The 23,234-nt window shown below is 64.6% G+C and overlaps 1 protein-coding gene across 1 annotated transcript in view; it reads right to left on the bottom strand.

Moving 5' to 3' along the window:
• The window catches only part of PHF21B (PHD finger protein 21B), a 42,081-nt gene extending 19,553 nt beyond the window's left edge, over nt 1-22,528 (bottom strand). Inside the window, exons 1-2 of the mRNA XM_037515149.1 lie at nt 22,475-22,528; nt 21,757-21,822 (exon numbers count right to left, since the gene is read on the bottom strand). Of these exons, the coding sequence (XP_037371046.1) occupies nt 21,757-21,822; nt 22,475-22,528 (120 nt within the window). The remainder of the gene's footprint in view (nt 1-21,756; nt 21,823-22,474) is intronic.
• Between the last annotated feature and the right edge of the window lie 706 nt (nt 22,529-23,234).

Here is a 23,234-nt window from a genome sequence, read left to right as displayed (position 1 = left end):
GCCAGTAGACTCAGTCACTGTGCCCTGTGCCTTGACTGGGACTGGGTGTCTCCCCACGGGGCACAGGGCTCCCTAAGACATGTCCCACCTGGGCCAGGGCAGTCAGGGATAACAGGTGCAAGCAGGTTACCGGCTGACAGAGGAGCAAGGAAGCCGGAAGCAGCTCAGAGGTGAGCACTGGATCCCGGCTTTAGGGCAGGTGGGGCGCAGGGAGAGGAAAAGGATCGCTGCCTCGATGGGGCTCCCCACACGGGAGGAAGGGGGGACTGAGCCGGTCGCCACATGGGTTCAGATTTCTGTGCTCCCCTAGTGGATGACACAGATGGTCTTGGGGAGCCCTCACAACAAAAACATCAATGCGAGATAAAGGCTTGGCTTTGAAATTCAGATTGCCCTGCTCTCTCCATCAGCTTCTGCAGAGGACCGACTAGATCGGCTTTTTCAGACCACATCACTTGGATGCTGCTAATGAAAATAAGAAAGGTGGTTGAGAAAAGCAGTTTTTCTTTGCTTTTTTTCCTTTCCTTTCTCTTCTCCACTCTGGGAAAATGTTTAACGAGGTTTGGATCTGGGCATTTGGGTGATTGTTCATTTTCAACATTTTGTCAAGGGAGGAGGAATAAAAAGGTCAAAAAGCCTAAGAAGTATGGAACCCAGTCTCAGCAAGACAACTCCCAGCTCATCCAGGGGGCCCATGGTGGCCCACAATGGGGAGCCCAGACTCCTGCACACAGGTCAGCTCAGCGGCCACCACAGTGCTCATGCAGCCAGTCGACAAACAGGAGGTAGCGGCCAGCACGCAGGGCCCTGGGCCCAGACAGTTACTTCTGGCCCTGTCCCCGCCCAAAGGCCTGGAGGTGTGCGTGTACCACAGATCGGAGCACATGCACAGTGGGGAGTGTGTCTGCCGCCGGAAACCAAATCCCAGCACAGGCCTGCTGCGTGGCCCGCAGGGGGCTGCCCATGGAGACACAGAGTGGCCCTGGAGACTCACAGCTCACCCCAAGCAGAAGCCACTGGGCCAGAACCTGATAGGAACAGGGAAACGGCAACTGCTCACCAAACTACTGGAGGCCGAGTGAGGACCAGCTTGAGAGTTAAAAACTACCGGGGGCCCGGTCTAAGGCAGCCCCCAAACTTTCGTGGTTTTACCTCCAGGAACCCCATCAAGTCTGAGTCTTGGCCGAGGGAAGGGGAAGCAGCTATTTTGAAACACAACTAACGTACAGGGAGCACCCGTGCTCGCAGCTTTGGCAGGGACCATGGGAGGAGACGGCAGCCCCCGCTCCGAGTGTGCAGCCAGTGGAGGGAGGCCTGACCCATACCATGAAGTCAAGGAAGACTTCCCAGAGGAGGAGGTGCCAACTCAGGGATTAGTCGGAGATTCGTCAGGAGAAGGGGCAGGAAAGTCAGCCCAGTATTAGGTGCATCTTAGACACTAAAGAAACACCCAAGTATGCCTCTGCTGACCTCGGGACTTCTGGAGCCAGGGAGGGTCCCAGACACCTGACCCAGGCTGGTACCTCCTTGCTCAAAACCACGCCAAGCTGTGGGCTGGGGCCACAGCAGCAATGACAGCAGAAGAGTGAAATGTCAGCTCCCTTCCTGGCCCGGGAGCGTTGAAGCTCAATGCTGGAAGTGCTCAAGGGCTTGGGCACTTGGGTCTCCACACAGACAGGCCCGACATGATCAGCCTCCTACCTACTTACCCACACTCCGGGGCCGCAGCCCCAGGTCCTGCCTCCACGCAACTGATGCTGAGTTTTAATACAACGGGTCACCCCATGCCCTTGTCACCAACTAACTGGCCCTCACTGCTGTGGCCTGATGCTGAACCATGTGCCAAATCAAGCCAGAAACCGGAGACAGGAAGCAGCTCTGCAACGGTGGGTTTATTAATGACGTACTGCTACTTTACCCCCTTGTCTGGTTTTTCACGATACAGGATTCCTCCCACAGTGGGCTTTCTAACCAGCACGGCCAACTCAGAGCCCGAGTCCCCCTGGGTGCATGGCAGCAACCTCCCCATCTCCCCCAAATGAAGACAACAGGCACCAAGGTCCCAGGGTGGTAGGAGTCCTGGCCAAGGCCACACAGCGAATGGACACAGGATTCCGACCCAGGTCTCTGGCTCCAGAGCCACCCTCTGTCCTCAAAGGCTGCGTCCGCCAACCTTGAGGAGCCAAAAGCAGGGAGCGAGGCGGGAGCTGTCCGCGGTGCTGAACCACACGGGCCCGCTGGGCTCCCGGCCAGCACACCGGGGCTCCCTCCTTCCTTGCCCAGGAACGGGTGCTGAGCGCTTTTAATTCATTTCCAGCATTTATCTTGGTTAAAACACAACTTCTAAAGCGTGGCCACTACACTGCTTTAGGGGGAAAAAAAGAACATTTATGACTTACGCTGCACAGGTTACACAGCTGGCCTCACGCACTTTTACCCATCCTGTCTTGGTCTCTAAAGTCACACAATGTTTTTTCCTCTGGAGGTACCTGAGCCCCGGTGGGGGGGGGGTGGCCCAGCACAGCCCTGCACGCCATCCGCCTTCTCTGATGCACAGAACCCCACCGTGGGTCTGAGGCAGGGCGCCCTGTAGTCACAGGGTCACTTTTAAAATGTACATGCCTTATCAAACACTTAAGAGATATTAGAAATGATAAAATATATATGTTTAAATAACAATGCCAACTGCGTAATGCCATGCTTCAAAAAATGAACATTAGCTTTGATATATACCCCTGCGCGCCCTCCCCACTCCCTGCCAGACACAGGTAACTATTTTATCTCTACCCCTTCCTGACCCGGCACACACAGCTTTGTTCTGCCTGTCTTTGAACTTTGTATGAATGCAATCCCGAGAGTACTGCCCCTTTCAGGCAGCCCCTCCCTCCTCCCCACGGCCCTGCAGGGTGTGACTATTCAGCCACTTGCTGTCCCTGGGCCTCTCAGTTCTCACTAGTTTGTTTTGACTCAGCTGCTAGGAACATGCAGGTCTCCTGGCCACCTGCATATGCATTTCTGAGGAATATGCTGAAAGAGGGAGTCCTGGGTCACAGTCTATGTGAAATTTACTGGAAGGTTCCACATCACCTTCCAACTTCTCCAATGTCCAACCCACCGGCATGGCGGAAGAGCCCCGAGGTCCCTGGGGTCACCGCCCTGGGCCCCCAGCACTCTTGATGGCCGTTAACCTGGTCAGGAGACTCTGCACTGTGATTACCATCGGCAAAAAGCAGGCCTGTTCCCCGCCCAAAGCCCTCTCCTTGGAGCACACCTCCCCAGCTCCAGCTACGCGCTGCTAAGCCTCCAATGATTATGGTCCCTCAAACCACACTTTGAGATTAGAAAGCGTTTTCTTGAGCTGAACCTCTTCCCAGCTCCCAGACACCACTTGTGGCCTTGGGCAGCCTGGGATGGCAGTACCTCCTGTCCTACAGGCAGATGGCAGTACCTCCTGGGATGGCAGTACCTCCTGTCCCACTGCTGCCCTAGTGCCTGGCCCACATTTAGTGCCCATAAGACCCTCCTAATAGGGGGTGGGGGAGCAGAGGAGGGGCAGGCCTGGCAGCCAGGACAGGCCACAGGGCTGCACCCTGCCCTCCACAGAAAACACGCGCCACCCCTTCCCACTGCACTGGGGGCACAGGGCAGAAAGAACATGTGCTCCTGTCAGCCACATCCCCCAGCGCTTCCTCCCTCTGGGTGGTGTGTGCCGCCCGCCTGTGACCAGGCCCTGCCCCACAGACATGCCTCTTACCTCCTTGGGACCCTCTGGCTTTTGTGGCCCCAGCCAGGCCCACTGGGCATCTGTGACCATCCATCCCTGGCTGTTTCTCAGAAATATCCCATTCAGGCTCCAAGATGCACCCGGGTTACAGTGTTGGGGCTTCCAAGATACTCTTAGCTTTCTGCTTCATTTTTTTAATTGAGATGAAATTCACATAAAAGTAACCATTTAAAACCAACAAGCCAGAAGCCTCTCTGGTGGCGCAAGCGGTTAAGACCCAAACTATGAAGCTTTCTGCAGCCTCTGCAGCATGAGTTCGATTCCCCCTGCCGGCCAGGGAGCAACCCGCATGGCGCAGCAGACCTCTCCTGGCTCGCCCGCTGCTCCCCTCAGCAGTGGATTTCAGTCAGTCTGCCTGTTCTGTTCCCCACTCTGTCTCTGGTGAATCCTCTCACACACACCCCCCCACACACACACATCTGGACTGTGCCCCAGGTCTTGTATGCATAAATAAAAAAATCTTGAAAAAAAATAATAAAGTCGACAAGCCAGTGGCGTCAAGGACAAGCACCGATCGGGCAGCCGGGCCTGCATGGCTCCACATCACCCCACGGGAAGCACGCAGCGTCTTTCTGCAGGTTCCATGTCTGGCGCCCCCACAGAAAACTGGGAACCCCTAGAGCAGCGGCGGGGTCTCAGGCATTTCCACCCCTCCCCCCAAAGTCCCTGACCACAGCTGGGACATGCACGTGTGAGGGTGCGGCAGCAGCTCCCATGTCTCCCAGGTGCTCGCACCTGCAGGGACACCAGCACCCACGTAGGAGGGCACACCTGGCTTGGTCCTGGTGTGGGCCCTGGTCTCAGGGAGCGAGCCCAGAAGTAAGCCCAAGTAAGCGGGACAGAAAACTCTTCGGTGTCAGAGACGAGGACACCAGGAAGCCACTGCGGCTGCCATCAGGAAGGCCCCGCTCCCCATGGTGAGGCCACGCCCCCCCCCAATACCACGTCACCTCTCACAGCCCGGGTGAGGCCCTGGGCCTGGCAGGTGTGTCCCCGAGAATGGCTAATCAGCTGTGACTCGAACTTGCTGACAACTGGCTGGGTCCCCGCCCCCAGGGACCAGTGTCCCTTCACAAGGGTGAAGGAACCTCCCAGTCTAGCCGGGACCGGGAAGCAACATCTGTCACCCCACACGCCACCCAGTCATCAGCACAGCTAATTACCACTAATTGTAATATCGTTTCTGTCTTGCTGCTAATACATTTAGACTTGCTAATCAAATCAGACCATTCCACCTTGCCGTGCTGCTTTCAAATAAACATTTCTGCAAAGCAAGAAATAAATAACTTCGCGCTTTGTTCTCGCTTCTCTGTAACCACCATCTGCAGACACTGGCAGGGGGGTCATTTATTTGTTTTGGGGGCCAAAGGCATAGAAGAAACCCAGTGAGGGACTGGCCTTTACTGGCTAAAATGTCCAAAGAGGAGGGGGAGACAGAAGAGAAAGCTGAGCAAAGGGGGGGTGGGGGCCAGCAAGAGGGTGGGGGGCCAGCAAGAGGGCGTTCTCACTGAGCCCCCGAGCTTGTCAAGCACTTTCCCTGTGTTGTCCCCACCCTCTCGGAGACACTCCTGTAGCCAATGGCTGGACGGATGACTCCCTCCAAGACCTCGAGACCTCTGGGCACCCACTCGCACTCACCAGGCTGAGGAGCCAGGTCTGCTCCTGGGCCTGCCTCCGAGGCTGGAGGGCAGGGACCATGCGCTCAGGAAGCTCCGCCTGACAAGCAAGCAAGCAGCACTTTGCTGCTGCAGACAAGGGCAGAGGTGCTAAGCAACACTCAGCAGCCGCCAAGAGTCTTGCTCAACACGGAGCAGGATCTCAACTCAGGTCCTGGTAGGTCGGGCCCCGGCCTGTGTCCTACCCCAGGGGTAGGGAGGCAGCCTAGCAGCAGCTACGGGGGTCCAGGAGGACAGCAGGAGCTCAGCTCCAGGACACAAAGGCGCGAGTCTAAGGAGTCCAGTCTGGAAGCCGACGAGAGGCTGTCCGTGACAATGACTGCCCAGCAACTGCTGCAGGGCGGCTCCGGACTCACTGGTTCTGCCAGGCCTGGCCTGGCCCAAGCCTGCCCCGCCGCAGCCCCGCTGTCTGCCCAGACAACAGCTCCGTCCAGCCATCACCGCTGCTCATCAGCTGCCGTCATCTCGCGGCAGGAGCGAGCGAGTGAGCGAAACACTCCTCTGGGGGCGGGCCGGGGCGTGAGGCGGGCAGACCCCCAGGCCCGGCACCCCGGCACACCACCCGCTCACACGCAACTAAAACCCAGCAGCACATCCCACACCGCACGAGGCTGTCGATTTTAATTAATTTCAGACTTTGTGTGTTTCTGGCAATTATTTGTAACAAGGTTTACAGAGGGCATTTAAAATTAATTGTGATTTTTATCTGGAAATCAATGCTTATTTTTTAAGTAGCTCATTAGGGGAGAGTAAGTACCCCGGGAGCAGCAGGAGCCGTGTAGGGAAGGAGGCACCAGGGGGCGAGAGGGGACGCCAGCAAGAGGCGTCCTCGCTGTGCAGAGATCAAAGCCCGCAGAATTACACGGTGACGCGCCAACAGAGCAAGACCTGATGGACTGAGCAAAGGCAGAATGGGGCGGGGGGTCTAGTAACTGAAAATGGGAGAAAAGAGTGGGTCCTCTGGCTCCCCAGCTCCGCCAGCGGGGCTCGGGGCACCTAGGTCCATGCCACCCACTCTGGGGAGCTGCCAACTCAGCATCGGGATTGGAAGAGCGAAGTCTGAGTGGAAGGGCCGCCCGTGGGCATCAGCAGACATGCCTGGGGGGGCCAGGACACAGCGGGGAACCCCAGGTTTGCCCCAAACACCACACCAAAGGCCAGGGAATGAGACCTGTGAGATTCGCAGTTGCACAGCCTGTGTTTGTGCGTCAAAGAACTGTAAGGAAATAAGCTTAAAAGTTCAACGTTAAGAAAAACCAAGGCAGAGGGACAGAGACGTCTAACTTCGATCGCACACACTGCCAGGGGACGGCCTGCCGCCACAGGCTCTTTGTTCTGGCCCCTTCCTTCCCCGCACATAGCCAGGATGCCCCATGGTCAGCTCTGGGTGCTGGCACCCTAGCCACCGGCACCCGCATAGGCCTTTAGAGCCTGGAAAGACGTCACCGTTTCCATTTCGCAGGTAGGAAAACTGAGGCACAGGAGTTTCCACACCTTCCTGAAGTGCGCGAGCTGAGCAATCTGAAGACCTGGGTCTGAAGCCCTCGTCTGCACCCAATCTCCTCTGTCTTTCTCTGAGGTTAGCAAGGCATAGTAACCATTACCACCAATACCGCCACCATCACCACCAGCCCCACGACCTCCACCATCATCATCCAGAGGGGCAGACCCAGTGAAGGTGAAGAAACAGGGGATGCGCACGATTCCACTTTGCCAGGCGACTCAGAGAAGGGTCATCCTCCTCCAGAGCCCTGGTTCGATCACTGGAGCTTAAGGGCTCCAGAATTTTGAGGGAGCTCGTCACACATGCTCCTGCGCTCAGCGGTGCGACTTCTGGTTCCTCGAGCGTTGGGGGGGGGGGGGCTCTATCTGCTGGCAGGAGCTCCCAGGGGACGCAGACACAGAAGGTCGAGGGGCAGGATCTGGAGGACCCCGAGCAAAAGTCAGGGCCTGAGTCTTTGCAAAGCCTGAAAACCCTGCAGTTGAGAGTAGCGAGTCACGGAGAGTTTAAAAGTACTTTAAGGGGGACTCCCTGGAAAATTCAGTCCACGCTCCTCAGGGCACTGGGAGCCACATGTTGAGGTGACACCTTTGCAGAACACTGTGACCTGCTGACCTGCTTCACCCTGAGACACAGTCGAGGCAGCCCCCAGGGCACATGCCCGCATGAAGGCCTTGGCCCCAGACACCCCCCAAAGGACTCAGGGCCCGACACTCCCATCATCTGTCTCTGCTGGAACCTGACACCGAAGTTTAAAAACATTAATGCCAGAACCGGGCCTGCAGCCGAGGAAGGCCTGAGGCTGCAAGCTTTTCTGCAAATCAGGGTGCAATGTGTTGCTGAAGTTGGGGCACGTAGGCCTGGCTTGGCTGATGCCAAGGATGGGCGCAGGCTCCACGCACCTTCGGCCTCGGGACTCTGGGGAACCTTTCCCGAATCCCAGAGGGGGCAGAGGGTGGGGTGACCACACAGCTCAGAAGCAGCCACCGTGGACCTGGACGAGCTTCCTCTCCACCTGGGCTTCGGTGCTAAATGGGGAGCAGCTCTCCACAATGCTTCCCAGGAAGAGCTGAGGGCCCCTGGAGTTGCAGGCCGGCCCTGGAGGCCTCCCTCAGAGCCCTGGGGATGCCGCCCGCCCTCCCCTAGGTCTATCTGCCTCTCCGAGGCTGTATCCTGCTACATCCACACCCCAACTGCCGAATCTGCCACATGGGAGACCTACAGGATCAGGAGGAGGGAAAGGTCAAAAGTCACACCAGCACCTCCAGGGGGAAGAGGGCTTTTATTGCCCACCAGTGGGTGATAACGATAGTCAATCCGGCCTCCTCCTCTGGCCCGCACAGGCCTGTCGTGAGCTGCTGCCATAGCCTCCCAGAGGGACAGGGCACCCTACACACCCACACTGGCCAGTCCACGCACACTAGAGGGCCCCGTGTGCTCCACTGCGGGCCGGGGCAGAAGCACCATCTGTCCTCTCCTCCTCAGTCACCCTCGGGGGGACAGCGGACCTGCCCCCACTTTGCAGAAGCAGAAGCTGACCCGGAAGGTTGTGGCCTTTTCACGGGGACCTGAGGGCCCCACTTCCTCACACGCAGCCTGACCACAGCAGCCCGCCAGGCCCTGGTGCCCCCAGGACTGCAAAGCGCCCAGCACAGGGAGCCCTGTGTGACCCCAAATACCACAGACAAGTGCAGTGACCCCCCCCCACCCCGGGCTGGCAAGAACCAGCTGCTGGGCACCCCTTGGCTAGCAGCCAGCCTGATACACAGGCAGTGGGGCAATTAGGGTCCAGAGCAACCAGGGTTCACATTTCAGCTCCAGGGCTAATCCCTGGGTGAGGAACTGCACTCCTCCAAGCCTCAGCTTCTTCCTGAAAAACGGGGATTAGGAGCAGGCGTCAACGTTGCTAGAAGTAAAGGGGAGCCCAGCACCCTCCATCCGTGCCCAAGTGCGGTTCCCTCAACCCAACCCTCCCGCAAGCGCAGCGAGAGCTCGGATCCAGCCTCCTGGTCAGCCAGGGCAGGCACAGCCGAGGAGCAACATACAGACACATACCCCACAACGTGCAGTTTACAAATGGGCTCCCCAGAACGTTTCATCCTTCACATGTGGGGTCCATTGCGCAAGTGAGAAAACAGAGGCCCATGAGGAGGAGCGGCCGGCGCACCTGCCCCCTGCGCGTGGCCGGGCTCCCGGGGCGGGCTCGGTGGGCAGGTGCAGGTCCTCTCTTCTGACAGAGATCAGGCGAGGCCATCGCTGGCTGCTGGCCAGACTGCACCACGCCGGGTTCCACATCCCGGAGCCACCAACTGTGACGCGGACGCACCCAGGTCTCTGGTCCTGATTTCAAACGTTCCACCAACCGCAGACACAGCCAGCCTCTGGCCCCGCGAGCAAGCTGCCAGCAACTTCTCCATCCCAGCCTGGGCTGCGGCCCACACAAACGCTTACAGAGGAGAGCCAAGCCGGGTCTGGCGCGGGGCAGCGCCCACGGCCTCCCTCTCTTCAGACCCCCAAGCCCCACCCGCACGGAGGTGTGAGGCTTCCGCGGGCCGATGCATGTCGCCGGTCGAACAGCGTCCCGCCAAACACATGCCCACCGCACCCTCAGAATGCCACCTTATTTGGAAAGTGGGTCTTTGCTCAGGTTGAGTTGAGGCCTGCAGCGGCAGGATGGGCACAGGGCAGGTTCCTTATGACTGGGCAGACGGGTGAAGGAGAGTCCTGGAGCCCTCGGTGGCCTTTTCAGGCTTTACTGAGATTTCACCAGGTACACGGCAGGCGGGAGCTGGCAGGCGGGAACTGGCAGGTGGGAGCTGGCAGGCCTCCCAGCCCCCGGCGAATCTTCACTCCTTCCGGGCTCTCCGGCGTTCTCTTGTGGTCTTGTTCTCCTTCTCTTTCGCTCTGCTGTTCTGCTGGCGTCCCCGTGACGCCGCCCTTATACGCCCCATCTCAGCCCAGGTGCACCCACCTACGCATGCCCACACCCTGCTCCAGGTGCCGCCATCAGGCATCATTCAGGACCGCAGGGTCCATCATGAGTCCTAAGGGCAGGAGGGCAGAAGAGCCTGACAACCACTTACCCTACCCTACAAGGCCATACTGGACTCAGGTGGCCCTAGGTCCAGTGACGGGGTCCTTCTACGAGAAGAGGAAAGGCAGAGGGAGGCGGCTGCGTGGAAGACGCGGGGACGGGCGGGTCCAGCGGCCCCAAGCCCAGGAGCGCCTGCACCTGGGGGGGAGGCGGGGGGCGGGGGCCGAGCACTGGAGGGTGCCCTGCACGCACGTGACTTCAGGCTTCCCGCCTCGGGACGGAGTCAGCCTCCACTGTCATTGGCCGCCTGGTTCGCAGGGACCCGTGCCAGCAGCCCCGGAGACTCACAGAACGGACGAGACAGCGACTGCCAGGTCAGCCCGGGTGGGGCGGCCAAGGTCGAGGTCAGGGCCGGGCCCAGGCCCTCCTTCCCCGGCCACCCCCTCTGCTTCATCTCGAAAGCTTCCCGTCCCCGCTTACAGGCTGCTGATTACAGTGAAAGGTTCCCAAATGCCCCCACTTCCGCCAGACGCGAGTTAGCGTCATTACAGCAAAGCAGCCCAGATAAAAATACCCCCCGCCCCGCAGCTGGGCACGCCAGGGGAAGGGCCGGGCAGCCAGGCGCCCCAGCCCCGGGAGGCCACCCCCTTTCGGGCCCGGCCACGGTCCTCTCCGGCGGCTCCAACCAGCTCCCGGCACCCTGAGAGCCTCGTCCATCCACGAAACAAAGCGGAGAGGAACGCAGGGAGAGCCTCGGGAGGTCGGGGCAGCCCACGCCTCTCTGCGGTCACCAGAGAGAGGCGAGTAGGGGGAGCTGGGGGAGCTGGGGGAGCTGGGGGGATAAATTACTGAGCAGCGAGTCCAGCTGCACCAGGATGTAATAAAATGTGTTGCTAAGATACAAGTGCCAAAGAAGTTCATTAAAGGACACTTTAAACCAGGCTGCCAGGCTCCTCCCGCTGAAGGCTGCGTCTCTGTCCCGTCCCCCGTGTTTATAATTAGATCCACAATCTGAGCGCAGCGGCCCCCACTCAGGCCCACTCAGCACAACTCGTTAATAAAATAACTTCAAGGAGGCCGGCGAGGGGGGCCGGCGAGGGGGGCTGAGGACTGATTTATTTGCAGAAATATGTTTGAGTTCCACTCACGCGTCTAAACGAGATGGACGCCCGGGGAGAAGCTCGGCGGGCCCCGGCGTGGTGGACTGCTCCCCAGCGGGGCTCCGGGGCGGGGCTCCCCAGGGCGCAGCACCGCGGAGCCGTAGCTTTGTAGGGTCTTAGGCGAAGGGCTCTTGGCCCAGAGGCAGCTCCATATTTGGGGCTCCTCTCTGTGCTCCACTGGGGTGTTGAGGGGGGACAGAGAGGATAGAGGCAGGAAATGACTAGGTGATGCCCCCAGGGGCCTGGGGCCCAGCAGGAGGGTGAGGGCAGGAGGGTGAGGCCAGGGTCTCTCCCCGGGCTGGCCCAGACAGCGAGGAGGGATCCTGGTGTCGGGGCACAGGGAGGCCAGGCCGGGGGAGGGCTGTCCCTGCCCTCAGGGTGTTTTCTTCTGGGGGGCAGCATCTAGAAAGACCCCAGTGCATGTCCACATCTGACCCTCAGGGGCAAGCCTGGCCGGCCTTTGTGGCGGGGCTTCCGGCCCCGTGTGGAGCGCCTCAGGCTGGGTCTGACAGACAGATCCTAAGTGCCAGTCTCAGGGTGGCAGAGCATCTGGCATCCCAGCCCACGGCCCATGGTCCTACTCCCCCCGATGAATGGGGGAGCGGGCAGATGAAGGGCTCAAGCAACTGGTTCTATCTGCACAGAGCTCCCAGGGAGCCCTTGAAGTCGGCCTCTGGCAGTGTCCAGCTTCTGCCCCAGAGAGGGACGCTCCTCTCACAGTCAGTCTGCAGTTTAAAGGCACAGGCCCCATCACAGCAAAGGGGACAGCCCCGCCCCAGCCCGTCGGCCACCTGAGCTCCCTCGCACTCCCCTGTCACTCACCCTCCCAGCCACACTGGCCTCTGTCGAAACACCAGGTACAGCCACCTCTGGCCTTCGCATAGACTGTTCCCTCTGCCCCGACACCCCCCCTAGTCACATGGCTCACGCTCCGCAGCCTCTGCTCCAAGGGGGCCTGCTCGAAGAGGCCGCTCCTGACCACATTTAAAAGAGACCAGCATGGAGCTGGCACCCCAGAGCTGAGCGGTGCAGCTCAGGCACACACCCCCCATCTAAGCGCCCTCTATGCACACACGCTGGCTACCAGCCCGGCAGCACACCCTAGACTCAGGACTCAGGACACCCCGTTCCCTCGAGGCCCTGCGTTGGACACCCAGGCCCTGTGTCCAGCTCATGCCCGAGATGTGGGTGACCAGTGACTCCTGGCAACCTTCCTGTGGCACCAAGTCGGGGCCCGCTGCCCTGTGCATGGGCTGTTAAGCCAGGACAAGCTCTTGGATGGACCTTCCTGAGCACGTGTCCCTGGGCAGGGGCAGCTGGAGGCACGTCGGCCGCGCGGACACAGAAAACTCTCCTGTGGCTGGACTGTCGAAGCGGAGCTGAAGTAACTCCGCGCTGATCGTGCATTTATTACCGCCGAGAAGTGTTAATCACGGAGCGGAGTCGGCAGCCCTGATTGTAGGCGACGCTGCCTGTCACCGCGCGGCTGCAGCTCGCATTAAATTCTGGATCGAAGCCTCTAATATGTATATATTTTTAATTGCATTTTCAAGTTCATTTGCATGTGCAGATTGGCTCTCCGCCTGAACGACATCAGAGAGAAACACATCTCTCCCTCCTGCCCCATCCTCGCCTGGTCCTCTTTCCTGGGGCCAAAAGTCTCTCCCCAAAGTAAGGACAGCATCATAGGGAGAGGGGGCAGCATGTGGGTGACCCCCGGGAGGCCCCAAAGCCCCCTCCACCTGCTTTTGGATGAAAGTTCTGTCGCCTCCCTGGAGAGATCATCCCCCAGGGCCACTTTTCGGCTTCCAGCCCCTTTTCGACTCTGAGGGCGACTTCCACACAGGACCAGGGGTCTCTACCCTCGAGGGCGACCAGGAGGCCAAGGCCTCAAGGTGCTTCCTGACCATCCTTCTGGAATGTACTGGCAGCCAGAGCACCAGCTCGTGAGGGCAGGACACCCACGGAACGGGCGCTTCCAGAACGCACCGCCCGCCCCCCGCAGATGGAAGTCACCGGCCCCTGACGACAGGTCTCGAAACTGCACGGGAGTCTATCACGGGGGGCTGCTGAGCAGGGCCCCAGCGCCTCACACAGGGGACGCCCCCCGGGTACGCAGGTTCCGGAAGAAGACCAGGAAACGGAGCTGACCGCGCCAAGGGTGTGGGGTCGGGCGGGAGCCGCGGTTCTGCGTCCTGGGTGCCGGCCCACCCCAACTCGGGTCCAGGCTCCCGGCGGCCCCGGGGCAAACATCTTACACTCTGGACCGCGAGCCAAGTGGGGGCATCTGGCTCACTTTCCACAAAACCTTGAGTTTAGGGCCCCACCTGGCTCTGGACACGGATCGGGACAGCCAGCCAGCCAGAGGCCGCCGTCCTAACGAAAAGCCTCAGCCTTGCGGGGCTCCCCAGCAGTGCCGGGGCTGGGTCACCCCAGCTTTCTGCTCCTCGCGTTAGCACTAAGGGAGGACTCTTGGTAACAGGGCCCTTGACTGGGCTGCCCATCCCCTGCCGGGGTCCCACCCCCGCCCTCCCCCGGGGACGCATCCTCGTCTACCTCGGGCCTGCAGGGGCAGCAGCCCGCACTCCCGTCTTACTGGGGCCAAGGGCCCACGCCGCGGGGACGGAGGAGTAACGTTCCCGAGGGCGGGCGCGGCAGGGCAGGGGCAGGAGCAGCTGCATCAGCAGTTTCTCCAACTCTGAGCCGCTCAGGCAGAACAATGAGGAACCGGCAAGAAAAGTCTTAAGGAAGCCCGAGTACTCAGAGAGCAGGGGCCGCTCAGGAGGGGACGCCCCATCTTCAGAGGAGGAGGGAGGAGGAGGGGGAGGGGGAGAGGGAGGAGGAGGGGGAGAGGAAGAGCAGGCGAGCCCAGAGGGCTGGGATGGGGTCAGGTCTGGCCCTGAGCGGGCAGGAGAACCCACCTTGGACGGGTGCTTCACCGGCCCCTCCTGCATGCTCCCCACCGCAGCGCCCGCTGGCAGCAGCCCCTGGGCACCCACCCAGGCCCCCCGAAGTCCTGGACCTTGGACACCGGCGTAAAACCCCCACGCGTCATAGCTCATCTGTCCGGTCTTCTCGGACACAAACTGCCTTTACTCTGACCTGACCGCACACCCCCCGCTTCCGCAGGCACCAAGCCCCGCATATCCGCAGTGGGAAGGGCCGCCCATCCTGTCCCACACCCTGGACGGCGGCAGCGAGGGGCTAAGATCACGAAGCCATGAGGCCCAGAACTGGACGGTGGCTGCGTGACATCAACCACCCGCTTGGCCTCCAGGGCTTCGGCCTGCAGAAGGTGGAGAGGAGCAGCTCTCCCCAAAGGGCCTCGAGGGGAGTCCCCAAGTCAGGGTGGGGCCGCAGGAGACACCTGCTCCCTGCTGGGCTCTGGGCCGGGATGCTTCTCCTTCCACCCTCCGCGGCTCTCCCCAGCCAGTGTGCACATCCCGCTGCGATCTGCTTTGCAAGGCACCATTATCCCCATTTTACAGCCAGTGGGGTGGCGCGCCCTCCGGTCTGCCCGGCCTCAAAGCCTGAACCACCACAGCCATGCAGCCACCACAGCCATGCAGCCAACACAGCCATGCAACCACCACAGCTGCCCATGCACCCAGCCACCGCAGCCACATAGCCACGCAGCCACCGCAGCCACACAGCCACCGCAGCCACACAGCCACCCAGCCACTGCAGCCGCCACAGGCGCTGAAGCCACGCAGCCACGCAGCCACTGCAGCCGCCCAGCCAGGTTCCCTCCGCAAAGCCGAAGGGCAGGAACCCAGGCGTCAGCTCCCGAGCAAGCAAACGCGCTAGAGGAGCAAGCTGCTGCAGCCAGGGCTAATCATCGTCGCCGGCAGCTCTAATGAGGCGTCGTGGGATTACCAGAGTTATTATCAGAGTCATCTCATTGAAAAAATTCAAAGTTAATTGAAATCAATCGTACGGTTCCGTCCGCAGGTGTCTGAAGAGGCTGAAATATCAAAGCGAGCTCCTTGGGCCGTGGAGAAGTTGCAGCCAAACGCCACCGGGGGGACAGCAACAGGGTCCCTCATACGCCAAGGCGGCCCGAGGGGGCCAGGCAGTAAGGCGGGAGCCCCAGCTCTGCGGCCCTCTCTTCTCAGGTGCAGGCACGGTCCCACCTGCGCCCTTTCTCCGCAGCCACCAGGCCGGGCCAGCCACTAGCTCACCCGCTGGGGAGGGTACTCAGGGCCAGATGACTGGCCCGGGGTCACCCGGCCAGATTCCTGGAGCTGGGATGTGACCCTGGGTCTAGACGTGAGGTCGCTGCTCTGTGTGACCTCAGGTGACCTCTCAGTGGTCCTAGGCCGTCGGCCATGGCCAGTGGGCCTGTTCCCCTCCGCCCGGCCAGCAAGGCCCACCTGCCCCACCCCCCATGTCAGGGGATCATCCGACCAAACACCTTAGAGGTAGTGGGACAGCCCCCCTGAAGGGCCGGGCACCCATCAGCACACAACCCCATCTCCACCAGGGTGCCCTGGTGGCCGAGGGGCCCCACAGGTGCTCCGCTGGGAAGGAAACGGCGCACAGAGCTGCCTCTGGTGGGCGTGACGCAGGCGAGCACTGACCCAGGGAGAGGGTAAAGCCACCCACGGAGGCCCGACGACTCGCCCCCCGCGCCGCCCCGCGCCAGCCAGGCAGAAGAGCCTTGTGTGTTTACGGAACCAAATGGTATTACTCCCAAGAGGCTCCAGCAAGCAGTGTCGGGTAAAGGCGTTTGGGGACAGTGCGTGGGCCCACCCCCGGGTAAGGGAGGCGTGTGTCTCTGGGGTGCCGGCGAGGGGCCAGCCCACACCCCAAACACGCCGTCTCGTGTTTGGAAGGACAGGCCAGGAGGAAGGGGCTCAATTCTCAAGGCTGTACCGCTATTTGGAATTGTTCTTTTTCTCCTAAACGTTACAGGAATAATAGCACACGGCCCCCGCCCTCCGCAAGACACTACTTTTCAGCAGAGGAGTAACTATTTTCTAACTTCACAAACAATCCCCCCTCCCCACCCCAGCCAGTGACCCATCCTGGACAAATACCAGCTGACTTCACGAATGTCACACGGGCCTCACACGTATGCACCGCTGCAGGGCAATGTGCTTATCATGACACTTCATGTAAAGTCAAAATAAAATCACCGACTATAAGTGATAAGCTACGTGCACACACTTTTGTATCTTAAACCAGCTGAGCAGAGTCGCCCGAGTCACCTTCCGGAAAGCTCCAAAGTGTCCCCATATTTGCCGCTCTCAGAGCCCTGGTGACAGCAGGGAGAGGAGGGTCACTCGTAGGGCCCTGCCTTCCCGGGCACATGCTGGTCACCCAGGACCACAGGCCAGGAGCGGTCCAGCCTCTCCTCCCAAGTCAGCTTCCCAAGCAGGCGACAGATGCCTAAGGGGCACCTGTGGCCAGGCTGCCCTCGGGCCACCCCCATAGCCTCCCCACCGGTACGGAGCCCCCTGAAAGCCCCCGGCCACTTGGGGCCTGTTATGGACCCCTCCCTGCTTGATGCTTCCCTGCTCTGGCCCAGCACAACCCTGCCCGCGCCCCTCTCACTCGTGGTTTCTCTGCCAGGAAACTCGCCCATACCTGCAGGGCTTCTCTAAATAAATACATCTTTTAAAAAAAAAGATTTTATTTTTATGCATACTAGAGCTGGGGTACAGGCCAGAGATGTGGGCAGGGGGAGGGGGCGGTGAGAGGATTCACCAGAGACAGAGTGGGGAGCAGAACAGGTGGACTGACTGAAATCCACTGCTGAGGGGAGTAGCGGGGAGACAGGAGGTCTGCTGCGCCGTGTGGGTAGCTCCCCAGCCAGGGATCAAACTCATGCTGCAGTGGCTGCAATCAGCTTCACAGGTTGTGTCTTAACCCCTTGCGCCACCAGGGAGGCCCCCAACAGGCCATTTTAAACACCCATCACTTACCACGTACCCACACTAGGCCAGGTGCTCCCCTAAGACTGCTGAGCACACCCCTGCTAATCGCTGCACCATCCTTTCATAAAGCCGTCCACTCGCCCCACAGACATGGTCAGCCCCGGAACACAGGGGAGTGGCAGACGGACGCTGCCTCGGGCTTTGGGGCTCACACCTCAGCAAAGACAGGGACACAGAAAGGTCAAGACAGGCTGGGCGAGCGCTCCGTCCAGCAAGAGTGCTGGAGGAGCTGGCCACGGGGAGCTGGGGGTCCCCAGTGGAGACTGAGCAGGGAGCAGGCCACCTCTGCAGCTCCGTGGCCCGCGGGTCTCCCAGAGCAGGAAAGGAAGCCTGGCAGGCGTCGAGCTTGGCAGCGCCGTCAGGTCTTCAGACACTGGCGGGCGATGAGCACAGTGGACAAGCTGCCTGGGCCACAACCCCAGGAGCCCCCCACCCCGCCAGCCCCCGGCTCTGGTGACAAGGTGCTCATGCTAAGGGACGAAGCCAGGCACCTGCTACCACCGGGTGGACCTGGAAACGGCGCCCAAGGAAGAGGCTGGTCTAGCGCCCACCTAGGGCGCGTCCACGCAGAGCCGTCCAAACAGGCCGCTCCGCACACAGGAAGGGGGTCAGCGGTTGCTTCGGGCTGGGAAGGGCCAAGTGCCATTTGAGGCGACAACGTTCCAAAACTAATGGTGGCCACGGCTACAGAAATCTGTGAATCTATGAAAAACCATTTACCGGTGCAGCCCAGGCGGTGAGTTACCCGCACTGTGAACGGCACCTCAGCAGAGCTTTCTTCTGGGGGTGCGTCGGGAGGCTGGGCCACCTTCCAGCCCCAGCGGAGGTGGGAGGGACCGGGGTCGTGGATGGGGGCGGGAGTCGCTCAGGAAGACTGAGCTTTGGGCCGGAGGTGGGGGGCCCCTGCGGCCTCACTCCATGCTCCCCAAGCTCCTTTCCTCACTCCCGCTGATGGGGAACCATGAATCTTGCGGAGATGCATCCGTTGTGACGTGAAATGACAGTTAAGGACGAGCGCCTGAACCCTGGGTCAGGGAGGTCACAGTCTGGCCTCCTGAGTGAGATGTGGGGGGAGCGTGGGAGTCGATTCTGCCACAGCTTGGCTCAGTGGACACGCGTCAGGCGGAACCCCACCGGTGGCCCCCGTGGCGAGAGTCAGCCGGGCAGGACCCCGCGCTGGTGAGCGCCCCACGTATGACATCTTTCAAGGAGACGTGGAGTCCATCCAATGGAGGCATGGGACAGCCCAGAAGACCCCAAGTTCCCCTCTGGGATCCCCCCCCACGCTCACACCGGCAAGGACGGCTGTTCACACGGAAGCCGGGCGGCGCTCAGGGCCGGAGCAGCTCCAGGGCAGGGGTGCGCCCTCGCACGGTGACGGGGCCCGTGATTTACACGGAAGTGCTTGTTGCCTGACAATTTAGATAAAAACGTTGCTGCCTCTGCTGGCGCGGCCAGTGCACGGCGCAACCCGCCGGAGCAGCTGATGGCGTCGTCACACGTGGTCTCGCCTCAAAGGTCTCTGTCCTGTGCGCGAATCACGGCCCGGCGGCGGCCACACCCGGGACACAGGCGGCCACGGGGCTGGGCACAGCTCGCGCCCGCGCCTCTCTCAATCTTAAGGCAAAAAGGTGAACTGTTTCCAACAGCAAGTTCTGGCGGCCGCGCCGCGCCGCGCCGGGTCCGGGCGGTGGGAGAAAGGCCTCGGTCACCCGGCGTGCTTACTCCTCCACTTCTTTGCAAACAGCCGACCTCCTTCCACCATCCTGGTGAACATCCTTAGACACAGTCCGCGTTTCTAGAGGAGACGGAGACGGCCGGGGCCAAGGGCGGGGCGGGAAGCTGATGGCCGGGGCCCAGCGATCTCGCTCGGCCGCGACCGTGTTCCTGAGAGATGCGTCCCGGGGCCACCCCCTCTGCCAGCGTCACCACGCGTGCCCCCTCCACGGAGGCTGAGCCTTCCCTCCCGCCGCCCGCGGAGGGGCCACGACACACCTCGGGTGGGGGTGAGCCTTCCCCAAGCGCGGCTACCGAGGAGCGCCCTTTCGTTTTAGCTCCAGTTAAAAACGCACTTGGAAAAACTGGTTTTTTCCTCCCGACTCCCACATTTCAGTTTCTCCTGGGCAGGTGCTGGGGGGGCCAGGACCCCCAGAGCAGCCAGCACCGCGGCCCAGAGCCCAGCCAGCGACCCTCGCGGCCCCAGCGCGCTCTCCGGGGAGGGCGCGGAGGCGAAGTCGACCCGACCCGACTCACTTCCGAGGGGCCCCAGCGATGCACGGAGCTCGGCGGGGAGAGCGGGTGGGGGGGTCGAGCGGCCCTTCCCGCAGCGCCACGGCCCCCCCGCTGTGACGAGCCCCCTCCCGGGGGAGGAAAACCCCCGCAGCGACCGCGCAGCCCCCCCCCCCCCCGCCAGGCCGCGCCCCGCGGGCCCCCAGTGTTATTTTGGGTCATTTAAGAGAGAAGCGCGTTGGAAAGGCAGAGAACAAAAGTTTTCCTCGTTTTCTTTTTCAGGCCCGCGCACACGCGCGCGCGCACACACACACACACACACACACACACACACGCGCGCGCGCGCGCGCGCACACTCAAAGATGGAGGTGCAGCCCAGCGGCCTCCCGGCAGCCCCGCGGGGGGCAGGCCGGGCAGCGCGGCCACAGGCGGGGGGGCTCGGACACCCCGGCACAAAGAGCCGCCCGTGCGCGCCCCCGCCAGTGTCCGCGACGCCGACGGCCGCCGCGCGGAAAAGCCGGTCCCGGTCCCGGTCCCGGTCCCGCCGCCAAACTCCCGCCTCGCGGCTGCAGCGGAGACCCCCGCCCGCCCCGCCCGCCCGCCCGCGGAGGCGCCGCTGCACCCGGCCGTCTCGCCCGCCCCCGCGGCGCGTTTTGTTCCGAGAAAGTCCCGCTCGGGGCCCTACGGGATCTTTGTGCTCCGCGCGGGCCCCCGCCCTCCCCCTCCAGCCCCGCACCGGGACCGGAACGGCAATGCGGGCCCCGCCCCGCGCCCGCCCCCCGCCCCGGGCCCCGCGGGGCCTCCGCGCCAGGACGGGGCGCGAGCGCGCGCTCAGGGGCCCGGGGAGGGGGGCGCGGCGCCCCGGAAAGGGTGACGGCTGCGGCCCAACGCCCCGGTCCAGCCGGGCGCCCCGACGGCGCGGCCCCGACCCGTCTCCAACTCGAAAGGCTCGAGACGAGCGCCCGGCCGCCGCCGGCCCCCGCGGCCCGGCCCCGCGCCCCCGCGCCCCTCCCGCCGAGGACCCCCGGGGGCGGCAGCCGGGGCGCCGGGCGGGGGCCGCCGGGGAGGGGCGGCGGGCAGCGCTGTCCGGGCCGGGGCGGCCGCGGCATTCCAGAGGAGGGATGGATGGCGGGGCGGGGCCCGGCGGGGCGGGCCAGGGGCGGGGCGCGGGCGCAGGAGGGGGCGCGGGCCGGGGCGGGCCAGGGCCGGGGAGGGGGGCGGGCCGTGGGGCGCCGTGGGGGGCGGGTCGGAGGCGGGGCGCAGGAGGGGGGGGGCGGGGGGGGGCGGGCTCGGAGGCGGGGCGCGGGCCGGGTGAGGGGGGCCGGGGCCGGAGGCGGGGCGCGGGCCGGGGGGGGGGGCCGAAGGCGGGGCGGCGGCTGGGGGCGGGCCGGAGGGCGGGGCGCGGGCCGGGGAGGGGGGCCGAGGCGGGGCGCGGGCCGGGGACGGGCGCGGGCCGGGAGGGGGGGGCCGGGGGGCCGGAGGCGGGGCGCGGGCTGGGAGGGGGGGGGCTGGGGGGCCGGAGGCGGGGCGCGGGCGGGGGAGGGGGGCCGAAGGCGGGGCGCGGGCTGGGGCGGGCCGGAGGGCGGGGCGCGGGCCGGGGAGGGGGGCCGAGGCGGGGCGCGGGCCGGGGGACGGGGCGCGGGCCTGGAGGGGGGGGCCGGGGGCCGGAGGCGGGGCGCGGGCCGGGAGGGGGGGGGCTGGGGGGCCGGAGGCGGGGCGCGGGCGGGGGAGGGGGGCCGGAGGCGGGGCGCGGGCCGGGGGCGGGCCGGGGGCGGGGCGCGGGCCGGGGCGGGGGCGCGCGCCGCGGCGGCATCTGTTCGTGGTGCTGAACCCGAGCGCTGAGCTCAGCGCAACTAAGTCACAATGGACAACTTTTCCTCCCGGGGGGCCGGAGGGAGGCGGCGGCGGGGTCCCCCGCCCGAGGAGCCTCTGGTGCGCCCCGGTGATGCTGGCGCCCGGCGACCCAAGTTGGGGCAGACCCGGGGGGCCCTGGGGGCGCCATTCTTTTGTTCCCCGGGAGCGCGTTAGGTTCCAAGAATAAAAAGTGACGCTGGAGAGGGGGGGAGGGGAGCCCCGGGGCGCTCATCCGGGCGCGAACAGAACCAGGGACACTCCCGAGGAGTTTGCGGCCCAGCCCCGAGGGCCGCCCCCTCGGCCCCCCCGCCTCGGCCGGCCCGCGGGGGGTCCCCGCGCCGGGAGAAACCCCACGTTCCAAAAACATGTCCACCCGCTCAAGATGGACGCCGGGCGCGCCGCCCCGCAAGTGCGGCCTCTCCTGCGGCCGCGCCCCGCGCCCCCCAGCGGGCCCCCCCCCCGCCCCGACGCGAGGCCCGGCGGGGGCTGCAGCGGGCCGGGCTGGCCCCGAGGTGGCTCTCCGGGTGCGCCCGGCGCCCGCGCCCCCCTCGCGGCCCGGGTGGGCGGCGCCCCGCTTACTTGCGTGTCGGCGAGCGCGGCGGCCCGTGGCGGCCCGTCGGGGAGCTGCGTCCTGAGGTCGCCGTTCTGCGGACAGAGGAGGCGCTCAGAGCCGGGCCCGCCGCGCGCCCCGAGTTCCCGGCCGTCCCGCGCGCGCCGCTTACCTGTGGCTGCCGCCGCATCGGGGCGGCTCGCGGCGGCGGGGGCCGGGGCCCCCGGCGGCGCGCCCCGAGCCCGCAAGTTCGCCGGCCGAGCGCGCGAGCGGCGAGGGGCGCGCGGGCGGGGGAGGAACAAAGAGCCAAGTAAACACGGCGAGCCCGTGTCGGGCAAAGCTCATAAATATTCAAGTCGCGTCCTAATCTCCCCAACACACTCACGCGCGCGCCGCGGCGCCGCTCGGGCCCGGCCCCGCGCCCCGCGCCGAGCCCCAAACTACTTCTGCAAACTGCGCGTGGCCGCGCGGGGCCGCGCGGGGCGGGCGCGGCGCCCACACTCGCCGCACGCACCCCGGGGGGCCCCGCGGCGCCCCCGCGCCGGGAGAGGAGACGCCGGCGCGCGGGCCCCGACGGTCGGCCCGGCGCCCCGACGCCCCGGCCGCGCCGGCTCGCGCGGGGGGACCGGGAGCGCCCGGGGCGCACCCCCTCCCTGCCCCCCTCCCCGGCGGGCTCCGCAGGGGCCGCTCCCGGCGCCCCTCCCGCCGGCCCGCGCCCCGCCGTGCGCCCCGGCGGCCCCGGCTCACCTGGCGGCGCGCGAGCTCCCCCGCGCGCGCCCCGGGCCGGCGCTGCAGCTCCATGGGGCAACTTGGGCAGCACTTTGCGCCCACTTTGGCCCGGGCTCCCGGGGCGCCGCGGGCGGGGGCGGGGCGGGCCCGGGCTGCGGGGGGCGCGCGCGAGGCTCCCCGCGGCCGCGGGGGACGCGGGTCCGCGCGGGGAGCGGGCGGCCGGCGCGCGTGCCGAGCCGCGGACGCCCCAACTCCTCAGGCCGCCCGGCAAGTTGCGCCGGGTCCCCGGGCCGCCGGCGCGGCCCCGCGCATGGCCCCCCCGGCGCCGGGAGCCCCGCGCCGCCCCGCGCGCCCGCCCCGCGCGCCGCCCCCGAGCCGCCGGCCGGCAGGGACTATATTTCCTCCGGCGGCGGCGCCGGGATCTCGCCGGGCCGCGCAAAGTTGTGCCTCGGCCCGACGCTAGTCCGGCAGTGCCCGGATGCAGCGGCCGCGGCGGGGGCGGGGCCCGAGCCCGCCCCGCCCCCGCCGCCCGCGCCTGCGCACTGCCGCCCGCCGCCCGCCGCCCGCCGCCCCCAGCGAGAACAAAAGTGGCGGCGCGGGGCGCGAACTCGCCGGCCGACGGCCCGGGCCGCGCGCCCCGGAGCCGCTGCGCCCGGCGGCCCAAGCGGGGCGCCCGCGCTCTCCGGCGTCTCCCCCTCCAAGCCCAAGGGAGAGGGGGCGGCCGCGTCCCTGTCCGCCGGAGCGAGCCCCGCGCCGGGGTTAAAGACTTGCCCGACGG

This window comes from Talpa occidentalis, unplaced genomic scaffold, assembly GCF_014898055.3.
Source record: "Talpa occidentalis isolate TD23 unplaced genomic scaffold, MPIMG_talOcc4v2.1 talOcc4.16, whole genome shotgun sequence".
NCBI classification, from domain to species: Eukaryota; Metazoa; Chordata; class Mammalia; order Eulipotyphla; family Talpidae; genus Talpa; species Talpa occidentalis.
The sequence above is the reverse complement of the archived record's forward strand: the minus strand, read 5'-3'. Positions and strand labels throughout refer to the sequence as shown.